Source organism: Myotis myotis, unplaced genomic scaffold (assembly GCF_014108235.1).
Source record: "Myotis myotis isolate mMyoMyo1 unplaced genomic scaffold, mMyoMyo1.p scaffold_m19_p_9, whole genome shotgun sequence".
In the NCBI taxonomy this organism is placed as follows: Eukaryota; Metazoa; Chordata; class Mammalia; order Chiroptera; family Vespertilionidae; genus Myotis; species Myotis myotis.
This window is the reverse complement of record NW_023416401.1, coordinates 63641865-63654703: the sequence shown is the minus strand read 5'-3', so window position 1 is coordinate 63654703 and position 12839 is coordinate 63641865. Positions and strand designations below refer to the sequence as shown.

At 38.6% G+C, this 12839-nt stretch overlaps 1 protein-coding gene across 9 annotated transcripts in view; it reads right to left on the bottom strand.

The window, feature by feature from the left end:
* Positions 1-12839, bottom strand: part of PTPRA (protein tyrosine phosphatase receptor type A) — a 138084-nt gene that overhangs the window by 85316 nt on the left and 39929 nt on the right. For 6 of the 9 annotated variants that reach the window (XM_036323325.1, XM_036323334.1, XM_036323326.1 and 3 more), the window contains exon 1: positions 9559-9643. The exons of 1 other annotated variant lie outside the window; for it this stretch is intronic. Coding sequence is in view for 1 of the 8 variants with exons in the window: in XM_036323327.1 (XP_036179220.1) it covers positions 9559-9585 (27 nt within the window). In the remaining 7 variants the exon portion in view is untranslated. Of the gene's footprint in view, positions 1-9558; positions 9644-12839 lie in introns of those variants that run through there. 2 more of the 9 variants (XM_036323327.1, XM_036323331.1) reach the window with 2 other exon arrangements.

The following is a 12839-nucleotide window of genomic DNA, read 5'->3' as shown; positions in this document are numbered from 1 at the left end:
GCTGGATAAAGTAATCTTGGTTGTAGGTTCTTGGTATTCATCACTTTGAATATTTCTTGCCATTCCCTTCTGGCCTGCAAAGTTTCTGTTGAGAAATCAGCTGACAGTCGTATGGGTATTCCCTTGTAGGTAACTGGGTTTCTTTCTCTTGCTGCTTTTAAGATTCTCTCTTTGTCTTTTGCTCTTGGCATTTTAATTATGATGTGTCTTGGTGTGGTCCTCTTTGGATTCCTTTTGTTTGGGGTTCTCTGTGCTTCCTGGACCTGTAGGTCTATTTCTTTCACCAGGTGGGGGAAGTTTTCTGTCATTATTTCTTTAAATAGGTTTTCAATATCTTGCTCTCTCTCATCCTCTGGCACCCCTATAATTCTGATGTTGGTGCGCTTGAAGCTGTCCCAGAGGCTCCTTACACTATCTTCATATTTTCGAATTCTTTTTTCATTTTGCTTTTCCAGTTGGGTGTTTTTTGCTTCTTCGCATTTCGAATCTTTGACTTGATTCTTGCGCTCCTCTGGTCTGCTGTTGGGTGTCTGTATAATATTCTTTATTTCAGTCAGTGTATGCTTAATTTCTAGTTGGTTCTTTATCACAACATCGAGGGTCTCATTAGATTTCTTGAGGATCTCACTACATTTATCGGCGGTCTCACCAGTCTTTTCGAGGGCCTTACTAAGTTTATCGGCAGCTTCTAGACAGTTCTTAAGAGACCTTAAAAGTGTGGTTCTGAACTCAATATCCTCCATTGACAGTTTTGTCCTGTTTCTTTGTCTCCGCATTTTTTATGCTTTCTTGGTGCACCCCCTAGTGGTCTTTGTCCGCAGTCTTGTTGCCTTTAAGCCTTGATTGATGTCGGCAATACCGGGGTGATTTGACCTCCAGGCTAACTGGCTATGATAGTCTGCTGTGTCTGTAGTGGGAGGGCTTCTGTGCTGGATCTCTAGGGCGGTGCTAATCTAGCGTTTGCCTGAGGCTATCCGGCAAATGGCGCTGCGCAGGGCTTGGGCGGGGCGGGTCCCCGGGGATCTATAGGGGGGCGGAACAAGCAGTTATGGCGACTCTCAGTTCCTTCCCCAGGGGCTCTGCCTCTCAGAGCCCCAGCAATGGCTGCAACCCTCGGAGAGAAAGCTGCCTTCGAGTTCCGACCGAAGCCAGACAGTCCGGTTTCTCCCGTTTGAGTCTCGGTCCCCAGAGACTCGCCCGGATCTGGAGCTCAGAGTCTGAAACTCCCTCCCGATTGAAAACAACAACCGCGCCCTCCGCCGCCAGCCCGCTCCGCGCGCACACTCCGCACCTGAGTATTTCACTTCAGCACTGCGCCTCCTCTGAGTCTGGGTATGATATTCTCTTTCCTCCTAGTTGTAGAATTTCCACTCAGCCAGCCTTCCCGTGGTTCTGGGTGATGTCCGTTCTGTCCTTTAGTTATATCTCTGAAGTGGTTGTTTGAGGCATCGATCTCCGGCGTTAACCTATGCCGCCATCTTGGTTTTTCCCCACTTGGTAAAAATTTGGCTGCAAGTCATTTTATTTATTAGATACTGATGGACACTAACTTCGATGGCTATGACACTAATACTGAAATTTCTTATCTGGAAGGAGGACTATTCATATATTCAGTGTCTGGAAAGAGTCCCTGCTGAGCTAAACATAGTGCAGTATGTACTCTATGAAAGAGTCCATGAGACAGGCTTTGCAGGGGGAGGGTGGTTTTATTCTTTCACAATGCCTGTGGAGAGTCTGGCAGCAAGGAAAGCCTAGAAAACTCATGAAAGGCCCTTTTATAACTATGGTGAATGTGGAACACAAAGTAAAGTCAGATGACCTACTTAAAGCTTTGCTTTTACTGATGAGAATTAATTCTCATTCCAGATTAGTCTCTTTCTAGAAAAAGAAAACCTTACATAATGGTTGGAAAATTAAGACACAAGGAGTATGACTCGACTAAGTTTTAATATTTCCCTCTCAAATATCAGCTCAAGACCTAAGACCTATGGCCAGAGACAAAATATACTTCATAAGGCTCTGAGAGGTATGCTCTTGTTTACCTCAGTGTAACAATTCATTGACTGCTGGGCGAGGAAATTTAAATTCTATAATCCACTGATCAGATCAGAAGTTTGGGCTAATAATATTATAAGAGGAAATAATTTATTGATCTCTTCGTGGACCTTATGCAAAGAAATGGATGGTAAACCTGTCTTGAAAGATACGGACACACTCAGCAATAAGAAGGAATGGACTATATGCAACAACATGGATGAATCTCAAGACCATTATACTGAACTGAATGCAAGAAACCAGACAAAAGTATATACTGTATGACTGCATTTATTTTTTCATTTATTAAAGTTATAATTTAAATGTTTATTAAAATTACCATTTGTGTCTAATGAATATGCAGCAAAAACAACATATTTCCCTGGCCAGGTAGATTAGCTGTTTAGAGTGCCGTCCCGATACACCAAGGTTGCAAGTTCGATCCCTATTCAGGGGTACATACAAGAATCAACCAATGAATGCATAAATAAGTGGAATATCAAAGTGATGTTTCTATTTCTCTCAGTCTCTATCTCTTTCTCCCTTCCTCTCTCTCTTTAAAATCAATTAAAAACTACAACAAAAACCACTAGGATTACTTGTTTTACATTATGTCTGAATAACCAGGAAACTCTATATGCCTATCGCTGGACTGGTACCTACTCTGCCATATTAATCAGAAGTGTATTATTGCATTTACATAACATTCTACAAAGGAAAAGAAAGTGAAAGCAGCTGGGGTTGGGGATAGAAATGAGGATTAATTGCAAAAGGGTATGAGGGACCCTTTGGAGGCTGATAAGAATGTTCTATATCTTGACTACACTGGTGGTTACATGGTGTACACATTTGTCAAAACACATCTAAGTATACTCCTAAAATGGCACATTTATTATATGTAAATTATACCCCAATAGTTGAAAAAAAAAGAAAAGTAGAAAGGTAAGACCAGTATAAGTTCCTTCAAAGTAGAGAATCAATCATTTGCTCATCTGTTCAACTAAGTTCCTTGACATGTGCCAAGTAGGAAAGTAAAGGAGAGAGAAGCTCATGCCTTAGAGGAGCTCACATCTCAAGTGTTTTCTCACCTACCCTTCTCATGTTACCCAAACATTTCAGGTTAGTCAATAAAATTCTTATGATCCAGGAGGTAGCTGAATATGGCTCTTTCCCATTTTGATTCTCATTGACTCTCTCTCCTTTACATAGAAATATAAACTGGAAAATTCTTATCTTATTCTCCTCTACGATTAGTTTCCCATTTAAAAATACTCTGACCTGTTCTTATTTTGCTAAATTAACAGGAACTTACAGAATGCCTACCATATATGCCAAACTGTAAACACTTGTGTAGAATACAAAATACTTGACATGCCTCTTTCCTCATGTGCTCCTTTCATAATTTCCCATCCCACTTTCATGTGTGTCTTCTCCTTCCGTCCCTTCCTTCCTCCATTTTGCCTTGAGTGCAGAATTAGGTAACTATCCAAGATCGCAAAGCTAGATAGATCATCAAATCCCAATTGACTAATTTTCTGAAGGAAAAGGGGAGAAAAATGGTGGGAGGTGTATGTGTAGGAGGGTATCTCCTGGACCTCATTAATATAGTTCTAAATCAATCTCAACTCTCCCTCCACCATTCCCACGGGGCCCATCCTCATCCAGTCTTTACATTGGTAACTGCTTTTGTTTAGAAGCTTCTGCTCCCAGTTCTTTCACATTAGCCAGGTCTCTGCTTAAATGAAACCTGCCCTCGTTAGTTATAATAGAACCATTCTTACCCCCACCCCATATCATAATATTCATTATCATAGCAACTTATTCACTGCTTTCACAGAACTTAATTATAGATATTTACCTGTCAATTATAATCAAGACTATGCTCCATGTAGATCAAACACATGACTGCTATGTTCATAGGATCTACCCAGCACCTAGCAAAGTGGCCCACACATAATAGGTATCCCAGGTAGTAGACTGATCAGTCTGCCTCTATAGGGCCTAAAGTCAAGCTTAAAAGAATCTCAGCCCCTGAAACTGTATTAAAATGATTCAATACCCTAGGCAAGGCCAGAAATAAATGTAAATTCTATCTAGAAAAAGGTATCATCCTAGCTTTCAAATCATATTATAAACAATTTTTTAAAATATGCCTGGTCCATGAGGCAGTAACATGGGAATAAGTCGAAAATAGGTAAGAACAGTACCACAGCATTAAAAATTTCAGCCAGTCCTGGCCGGTTTGGCTCAGTGGATAGAGCGTCAGCCTGCGGACAGAGGGGTCCCAGGTTCAATTCTGGCCAAGGGCACATGCCTGGGTTGCAGGCTCAGTCCCCACTAGGGGCCGTGCAGGAGGTGGCCAATCCATGATTCTCTCTCATCAATGATGTTTCTATCTCTCTCCCTCCCTCTCCTTTCCTCTCTGAAATCAATAAAAATATATTTATAAAAAATTTCAGCCCAGAATCAGTTTTATGCACATACCTAAATAAAATGTAATAGCAAATCTAAAAAAGAAAAAGGACAAAGTAGGAATTCTAAAACTGAGAACACAGTTGAAGTAAAGACTCAATAGATGGATTTAAGAACAGATAAAATACAGCTGAAGAGATAATTAAGGAAATGGAGGTAAATCAAAAGGAAGTATCTGGAAAAAAGCAGAGAGGCAAGAGTATAAAATATACAAAAGAGAGGTAAGAGGTATAGAGAATATAGTGAGATGACCTATCCTACATATAATTTGAGTCCAAGATAAGAGGAAAGAAGACAGAAGAAATATCTGAAGAGACAAAGGCTTAAAATTCTCCAAACTTAAAAAGAAAATTTGTGTCTAGATACCACAGTAATACTTCTGAAAACCAAAGAATTAAAAAAAATTTTTTAAGCAGCACGGGAGGGTGAGGAGGGTCCTAGATTTTTACAAAGGTAGCTAAAAAAAACTCCTTCCATTTCTATACACATGTCCTTTATAATGAGAATGGCCAACAACACACTGAAAAGCAAAACACTGAAATTAGTTATCAATAAATCAGGACAAGAAAAGCATGTTGGCTATCACCACTATGATTTACTAACATACATTTATTTATTTATTTATTTATTATGTTTCAATTGATTTGAGAGAGAAACATCAATGTGAGAGAGAAACATCGATCAGTTGCCTTGCGTATATGCCCTGACCCAGGACTGAAACCATATCCCAGATATGTACCATGACTGGAATTGAACCTGCAACCCTTTGGGGTACGGGATGACACTCCAACTAACTGAACCACCTGACCAGGGTTGATTTATTAATCTAGAATAGGGCCAACATACGGTTTCTGTTGCAACAACTGAACTCAACTGAAATTAATGTTATTCATATTTAATATAATTATATCATTCTTCAAGTTTTCCCCAACCATTTAAAAATGTATAACAAACATTTTGAGTTCAAATGTCATATAAAAAAGGCAGTAGACTGGATATGGGAGGCAGGCCATAGTTTGCTGACCCCTATTCTAGAAGTTCTAACTAATGGGATGAGAAAAGATAAAAAAGATAGAATTACTAAGAACCTCCCAAAAAACTTACTTGCAGGTGAAAGTCTGTGTACTTAAAAAATAATTAGGTACAAAACTAATGTTCATAAACTAATGCTCACAGTTGAAAACACTCACCAAGCAGAATATAGAGTATCAAATTGAAATTTTAGAAGTGAAAAACACAATAGCTGAAACTGGGGGGAAAAACACCCTAGATGGGTACAATAGCAGAAATAAGAGAGGAAACAATCAATACATTGAAAAAGAGATAAATAGAAAATGTCCAGCTTGTACAACAGAGAAAAAAGAGATTAAAAAAATTAACAAAGACTCAGAATCCTGTGGGACAATAATAAAGCTCAAACATTTGTTACACTACAGTCCCAAAAATGAGAGGAAACGTTCAGAGATTTAAAAAAAAAAAAAAAAATTTGAGCCCTAGGTGGTTTGTCTCAGTGATTAGAGTGTCAGCCTACAGATGGAAGGGGTCACGAGATGGATTCCTGTGAAGGGCACATGCCTCAGTTGCAGGCTGAATCCTCAGGCCCTCTTGGGGCAAGTGTGGGTTGGGGGGCCATTCAGTGTGTCTCTCTCACATTGATGTTTCTCTCTTTCTGTCTCTCCCCCTCCCTTCCACTCTCTCTAAAAATCAATGGGGAAAAATATCCTCAGGTAAAGATTAAATAATTTAAGAAATAACTGCTGAAAATTTCTCAAATTTAGTTAAAGATAGAAACCTCAAACTGCTAAAAACTAAAGACAATGTCCTGAAAGCTGCTAGAAAAATGACACATTACTTACAGAAAACCAACAATCCAAAGGATTTTTTTTTTTAATCAGGAATCATGGAAGCTATAAGGAAGTGTACAATATATTTCAAATGCTGAAAGAATCAAGCCAAAATTCTATATAGAGTAAACATATACTTTAGAAATGAAGGTGAAATAGAAACAATGGCAGATGAAGAAAACTAAGAATGTGTCACCAGCAGACCAGCTCTAAAAGAATGGCTGAATTTCTTCAGAAAGGAAATAAATGTTCACAGAAGGAATAAAGAGTAGTGGAAAGGGTGTATATACACACATATATTTATGTTACACATAAACACATATACACCAATTAAACAATCCCCCTTTAATTTTAAAAATTATGTCTGATACTGAAAATAAAAATTCTAACATTGTCTTATGATTCTCAATACATATATAAGAGATAATATTTAATATAACTGCATGATAAGGGGGGGTGAGGTAAAAGAACCTAAAAGGTGGTAAGGTTTCTACATTCCACTTAAAAGTGGTGCCAAAACCGGTTTGGCTCAGTGGGTAGAGCGTCGGCCTGCGGACTGAAAGGTCCCAGGTTCGATTCCGGTCAAGGGCCTCTCCAGTAGGAGATGTGCAGGAGGCGGCTGATCGATGTTTCTCTCTCATCGATGTTTCTAACTCTCTATCTCTCTCCCTTCCTCTCTGTAAAAAATCAATAAAGTATATTTAAAAAAAAAAAAAAAAGTGGTATAGCCCTAGCTGGTTTGGCTCAGTGGATAGAGCATCCACCTGCGGACTGAAGGGTCCTAAGCTCGATTCCAGTCAAGGGCACATGCCTGGGTTGTGGGCTCGATCCCCAGTAGGGGGCATGCAGGAGGCAGTCGATCAATGATTCTCTCTCATCATTGATGTTTCTATCTCTCTCTCCCCCTCCCTTCCTCTCTGAAATCAATAAAAATATATTTTTTTAAAAGGAAAGAGCCCTAGGCCTAGCCAGTTTGGCTCAGTAGATAGAGCATAAAAACAACACATAGATCAATGGAAGAGAACAGAAAGCTCAAAATTAAACCCATGCCTTATGGTCAATTAATCTTTGACAAAGGAAGCAAAAATAAAGAATGGGGTAAAGACAGTCTTATCAATAAATGGTGTTGGGAAAACTGGAGTAATATATGCAAAACACGAAACTAGACCACTTTCTTACACTATATAAAAGAGTAAACTCGAAATGGATTAGACTTAAATGTAAGACCCCAAACCATAAAACTCCTAGAAGAAAACATAGGCAGTAAAATCTCTAACTTTCTCATAGCAATGTTTTTTTCTGATATATCTTCTCAAACAAGGGAAACAAAAGAAAAAACAAACAAATGGAACTATATCAAACCAAAAAGTTTTTGCAGAGCAAAGAAAATTATCAATAAAACAAAATGACAATTTACTAAATGGAAGAAGATATTCGCCAATGATACATCCAGTAAGGGGTTAATATCCAAAATGTGTAAAGAACCCATACACCTTAACATAAAAAAAAAAGAAACTATCTGATTTAAAAATGGGCAGAGAACCTGAATAGGCATATCTCCAAAGAGGACAGACAGGTGGCCAATAGACATTTGAAAAGATGCTTAATGTCACTAATCATCAGAGAAATGCAAATTAAAACCACAATGAGATATCACCTGACACCTGTCACAATGGCTATCATCAATAAACCAGTAAACAACAAATGTTGGCGAGGATGTGGATAAAAGGGAACCCTCATACACTGTGGGATTGCAAATTGGTGCAGCCACTATGGAAATAGTATGGAGGTTCCTCAAAAAATTAAAATGGAAATGCTTTATGACCCAGCAATTCTACTTCTGGGTATTTATCTGAAGAAATCCAAAACACTAATTTGAAAACATATATGTATCCCTATGTTCATTGCAGCTTTATTTACAATAGCCAAGATATAGAAGCAACCCAAGTGTCCATCAATAGGCAAGTGGATAAAAAAGTTGTGGCATATTTAATGGAATTTTCCTCAGCCTTAAAAAAAGAATGAAATCTTACCATTAGTGACAATATGGATGGATCTAGAGGGTATCATTTTAAATAAAATAAGTCAGAAAGAGAAAAACAAATACCATATGATTTAACTTATATGTAGAATCTATAAAACAAAATAAGCAAACAAAATTGAAACTAACACATAAATACAGAGGACAAACTGATGGTTGCCAAATGGGAGGGGGTTTGGGAGAAGAGGGTGAAGAGGTTAAGAAGTACAAATTGGCAGTTACAAAATAGTCATGGGATATAGAAGTATAGCACAGGAAATATAGTTAATAATATAATAACTATGTATGATGTCAGGTGGTTACTGGACTTATCGAGGGAATCACTTCTTAAGTTATATAAATGTCTATCTAACCACTATACTGCATGCCTGAAACTAGTATAAAATATTAAATGTCAACTGTAATTGAAAAATAAAAATTTTTAAAAGGAAAAAGACCTAACTATATGCTGCCTACAAGAAATGTACTTCAGATATAACATAACAACCAAGGTAGGTTAAAAATAAATGGATTCAGTGTTTCAGGGATAGGGAAAGAGGAATGAATTAGTGGAGCACAAAGAATTTTTAGAGTAGTGAAACTATTCTGTATGATACTGTAATGCAGTGGTTCTCAACCTTCTGGCCCTTTAAATACAATTCCTCATGTTGTGACCCAACCATAAAATTATTTTCGTTGCTACTTCATAACTGTAATGTTGCTACTGTTATGAATTGTAATGTAAATATCTGATATGCAGGATGGTCTTACGCGACCCCTGTGAAAGGGTCATTCGAACGCCAAAGGGGTCGCGACCCACAGGTTGAGAACCGCTGGCCTACAACAACTTCCCCAAAGGACTTATACCTATGTATTTCCTCTAACAAAACATGTTAGGATCTATATGCTGAAAAATGCAAAACACTGATAAAACAGTAATCAAATTAAACCTAAATAAATGAAAAAATTTACTGTGTTCATGTTTCGGATTCATGACCAGGATGAAGGCCACCATTATAAATAATGATAATTATAATGTTTTAATCACAAAAATAAGCTATTCTACAGCCTGCAAATAAAATGGAATGGAGAAAACCTGATTTTAGCTTTGTTTTGTGAGAATACTAACTTGGGGGACAAAGACTCCTCACAGCTCTCGTTTTAATTATTTAATTATTTAGCTCTTACCTTAATTATTTGAGATGCATCATCCATCCCCACTCACTGGAATTCCATAAATACTTTTTTTTTAGTTTGTCACCTGCAACTAAAGGGGAAAAAAAACCTTTAGAAAGGTAAAACAGCCCTATTTAAACCCATGGATTGTTCCCAGGGAGTACACTCTAAGGAGATGTTTTATAGAGCTGTGCTTAACATTCCAGTAGCCATAGAACAAAGCTCCATCTTAAATAGTTTAAATCACTGAAGAGCTCATGAGAACTCAATCAGAAATTAGGTCTTTCCAGTGGAGGCAAGATGGAGCACTTCTCTCTTCTCCCAAAACCTGGAATAGTCTGCAAGGGGACATTTGGCAATGCCTAAAGCTAGTTTTAATTGTCTTACAAATCACAGGATAGTCCTTGCATAACCAAGTATTGGTCAAAGACCCACCTTCTGGTCCAAGCTCTGTAACTCATTAGCTAAGTGACCCAAACCAAACCTATTAACCTCTTTAAGCCTCAGGTTTTTTTCTCTTGGAAAAAGAGTAAAGCCTGAATTAAGTTCTTTTCTAATTTTCACGGTACCAAAATAATCAAATTTATATTGAAATACTGCCTAACCTTTAAGCATACACAATGGGCCAGTCATTATATTAAGTGTTTTATGTGCTCTACCTCATTTAACCCTATAATAGGCAGATGCTATCATTAGCCTCATTATCCAAATACGTAACCTGATATAGACTCTTAGGTTCACAAAGTGGTAAACAGCAGATCCAGGATCTGAACCTGGCCAACCTGATTCTATCTAGAGCCTCATTCTTATCATTATCTTCACCATCCCGCTTGGATTTGAGGAGTAATGACTGTGGTTCTTAATCCTCTTGGACAGAGGATTAAGAATCATATCCCTAATTTCACCACCCACTAAATACCATAGGAGACTTTAGGTTCAAAATGGCGAAGAGAATAGAATAGAGAACCCAGAAATTGACCCAAACCACTATGCTCAATTAATATTTGACAAAGGAGGCAAGAACATACAATGGAGTCAAGACAGTCTCTTCTTGCCGAAACTGGTTTGGCTCAGTGGATAGAGCGTCATCCTGCGGACTGAAAGGTCCCAGGTTCGATTCCAGTCAAGGGCATGTACCTGGGTTGCGGGCACATCCCCAGGAGGAGATGTGCAGGAGGCAGCTGATCGATGTTTCTCTCTCATCGATGTTTCTAACTCTCTCTCTTCCTTCCTCTCTGTGAGAAATCAATAAATATATTAAAAAAAAAAAAAAGAGTCTCTTCAATAAATGGTGCTGGGAAACTTGGTCAGACACATGCAAAAAAAAATGAAACTAGACCACCAACTTACACCATACACAAAAATAAACTCAAAATGGATAAAACACTTAAACGTTAAGACAGGAAACCATAAAAATATTAGAGGAGCCGAAACCGGTTTGGCTCAGTGGATAGAGCGTCGGCCTGCGGACTGAAAGGTCCCGGGTTCGATTCCGGTCAAGGGCATGTACCTGGGTTGCGGGCATATCCTCAGTGGGGGGTGTGCAGGAGGCGGCTGATCGATGTTTCTCTCTCATCGATGTTTCTAACTGTCTATCTCTCTCCCTTCCTCTCTGTAAAAAATCAATAAAATATATTTAAAAAAAATATTAGAGGAATCCACAGGCAGCAAGATCTCAGATATATGCCGAAGCAATATCTTCACTGATACTGCTCCTAGGGCAATGGAAACTAAAGGGAAAATAAACAAATGGGATTACATCAAAATTAAAAGCTTCTGCACAGCAAAAGAAACCATCAACAAAACAACAAGAAAACCCACTGCATGGGAGAACATATTTGCCAACGATATCTCTGATAAGGGCTTAATCTCCAACATTTACAGGGAACTCATGCAACTTAACAAAAGGAAGACAAACAACCCAATCAGAAAATGGGCAACGGATCTAAATAGACACTTTTCGAAAGAAGACATAAGGAAGGCCAAGAGACATATGAAAAAATGCTCAAAGTAACTAATCATCCGAGAGATGCAAATCAAAACGACAATGAGGTACCATCTCACTCCTGTCAGAATGGCTATCATCAACAAATCAACAAATGACAAATGCTGGCGAGGATGCAGAGAAAAAGGCACCCTCATGCATTGCTGGTGGGAATGCAGACTGGTGCATCCACTGTGGAGAACAGTATGGAGTTTCTTCAAAAAACTAAAAATGGAACTTCCATTTGACCCAGTGATCCCACTTCTAGGAATATATCCCAAGAAACCAGAAATACCAATCAGAAAGGATATATGCAGCCCTATGTTCATAGCAGCACAATTTACAATAGCTAAGATTTGGAATCAGCTTAAGTGCCCATCAGCAGATGGGTGGATTAAAAAACTTTGGCATATCTATGCAATGGAATACTATGCCGCAGTAAAAAGGAAGGAACTCCTACCATTTGCAACAGCATGAATGGAGCTGGAGAGCATTATGCTAAGTGAAATAAGCCAGTCAGAGAAAGATAAATATCACATGATCTCACTCATTTGTGGACTATAATGCACAACATAAACCGATGAACAAAAATAGATCTAGAGACAGAGAAGCATCGATCAGATGCTCAAACCTTAGAGGGAAGGTAGGGGAGGGTGAGGGTAAAGGGGAGAGATCAACCAAAGGACTTGTATACATGCATATAAGCATAAGTGATGGATGCAGACAACAGGGGGTGAGAGTGAGGGCAAGACTGGGAGGATGAGGGGACAATGGGGGGATAAAGACACATTTGTAATACCTTAATCAATAAAAAATTTTAAAAATATAAAAATAAAACCTGAAACACACACACACCCCAAAACGGTGAAGAGACACCATTTTAAAGCTACAAACTAGCCAAGATTAGGAAAACAAGATCTAAAGCTGTTGGGGACCTGATGCCATAGGTTGCTCATACCCTGCACTGACACTGTACAGTAAAAGACAATCCCTTTCAACAGAGGGCCTTCCGAATGTTCACACACTTCTTTAAAATAATCCTAAATACAGTAAAAGAAAACTTCATACAAAGACATTCACTGACTGCCAATGACTAGGCAATGAAGTGGTCCAAGACCCCAGTGTTTCTGTCCAGTGAGATACTCCACTATTGGGCAATCTGGGCTGACAGAGACTCTGTTAGGTGTGCGCTGCAGTCTGGTGCCTCTCCCTACCCGATCCTACCCTTTTCCTGTTTCCTCATCGTCATTACTCCCCAATGTCGACAAAAGAAAATCCAAACTGGTAGGAAAATTTTATAAACGTTTAT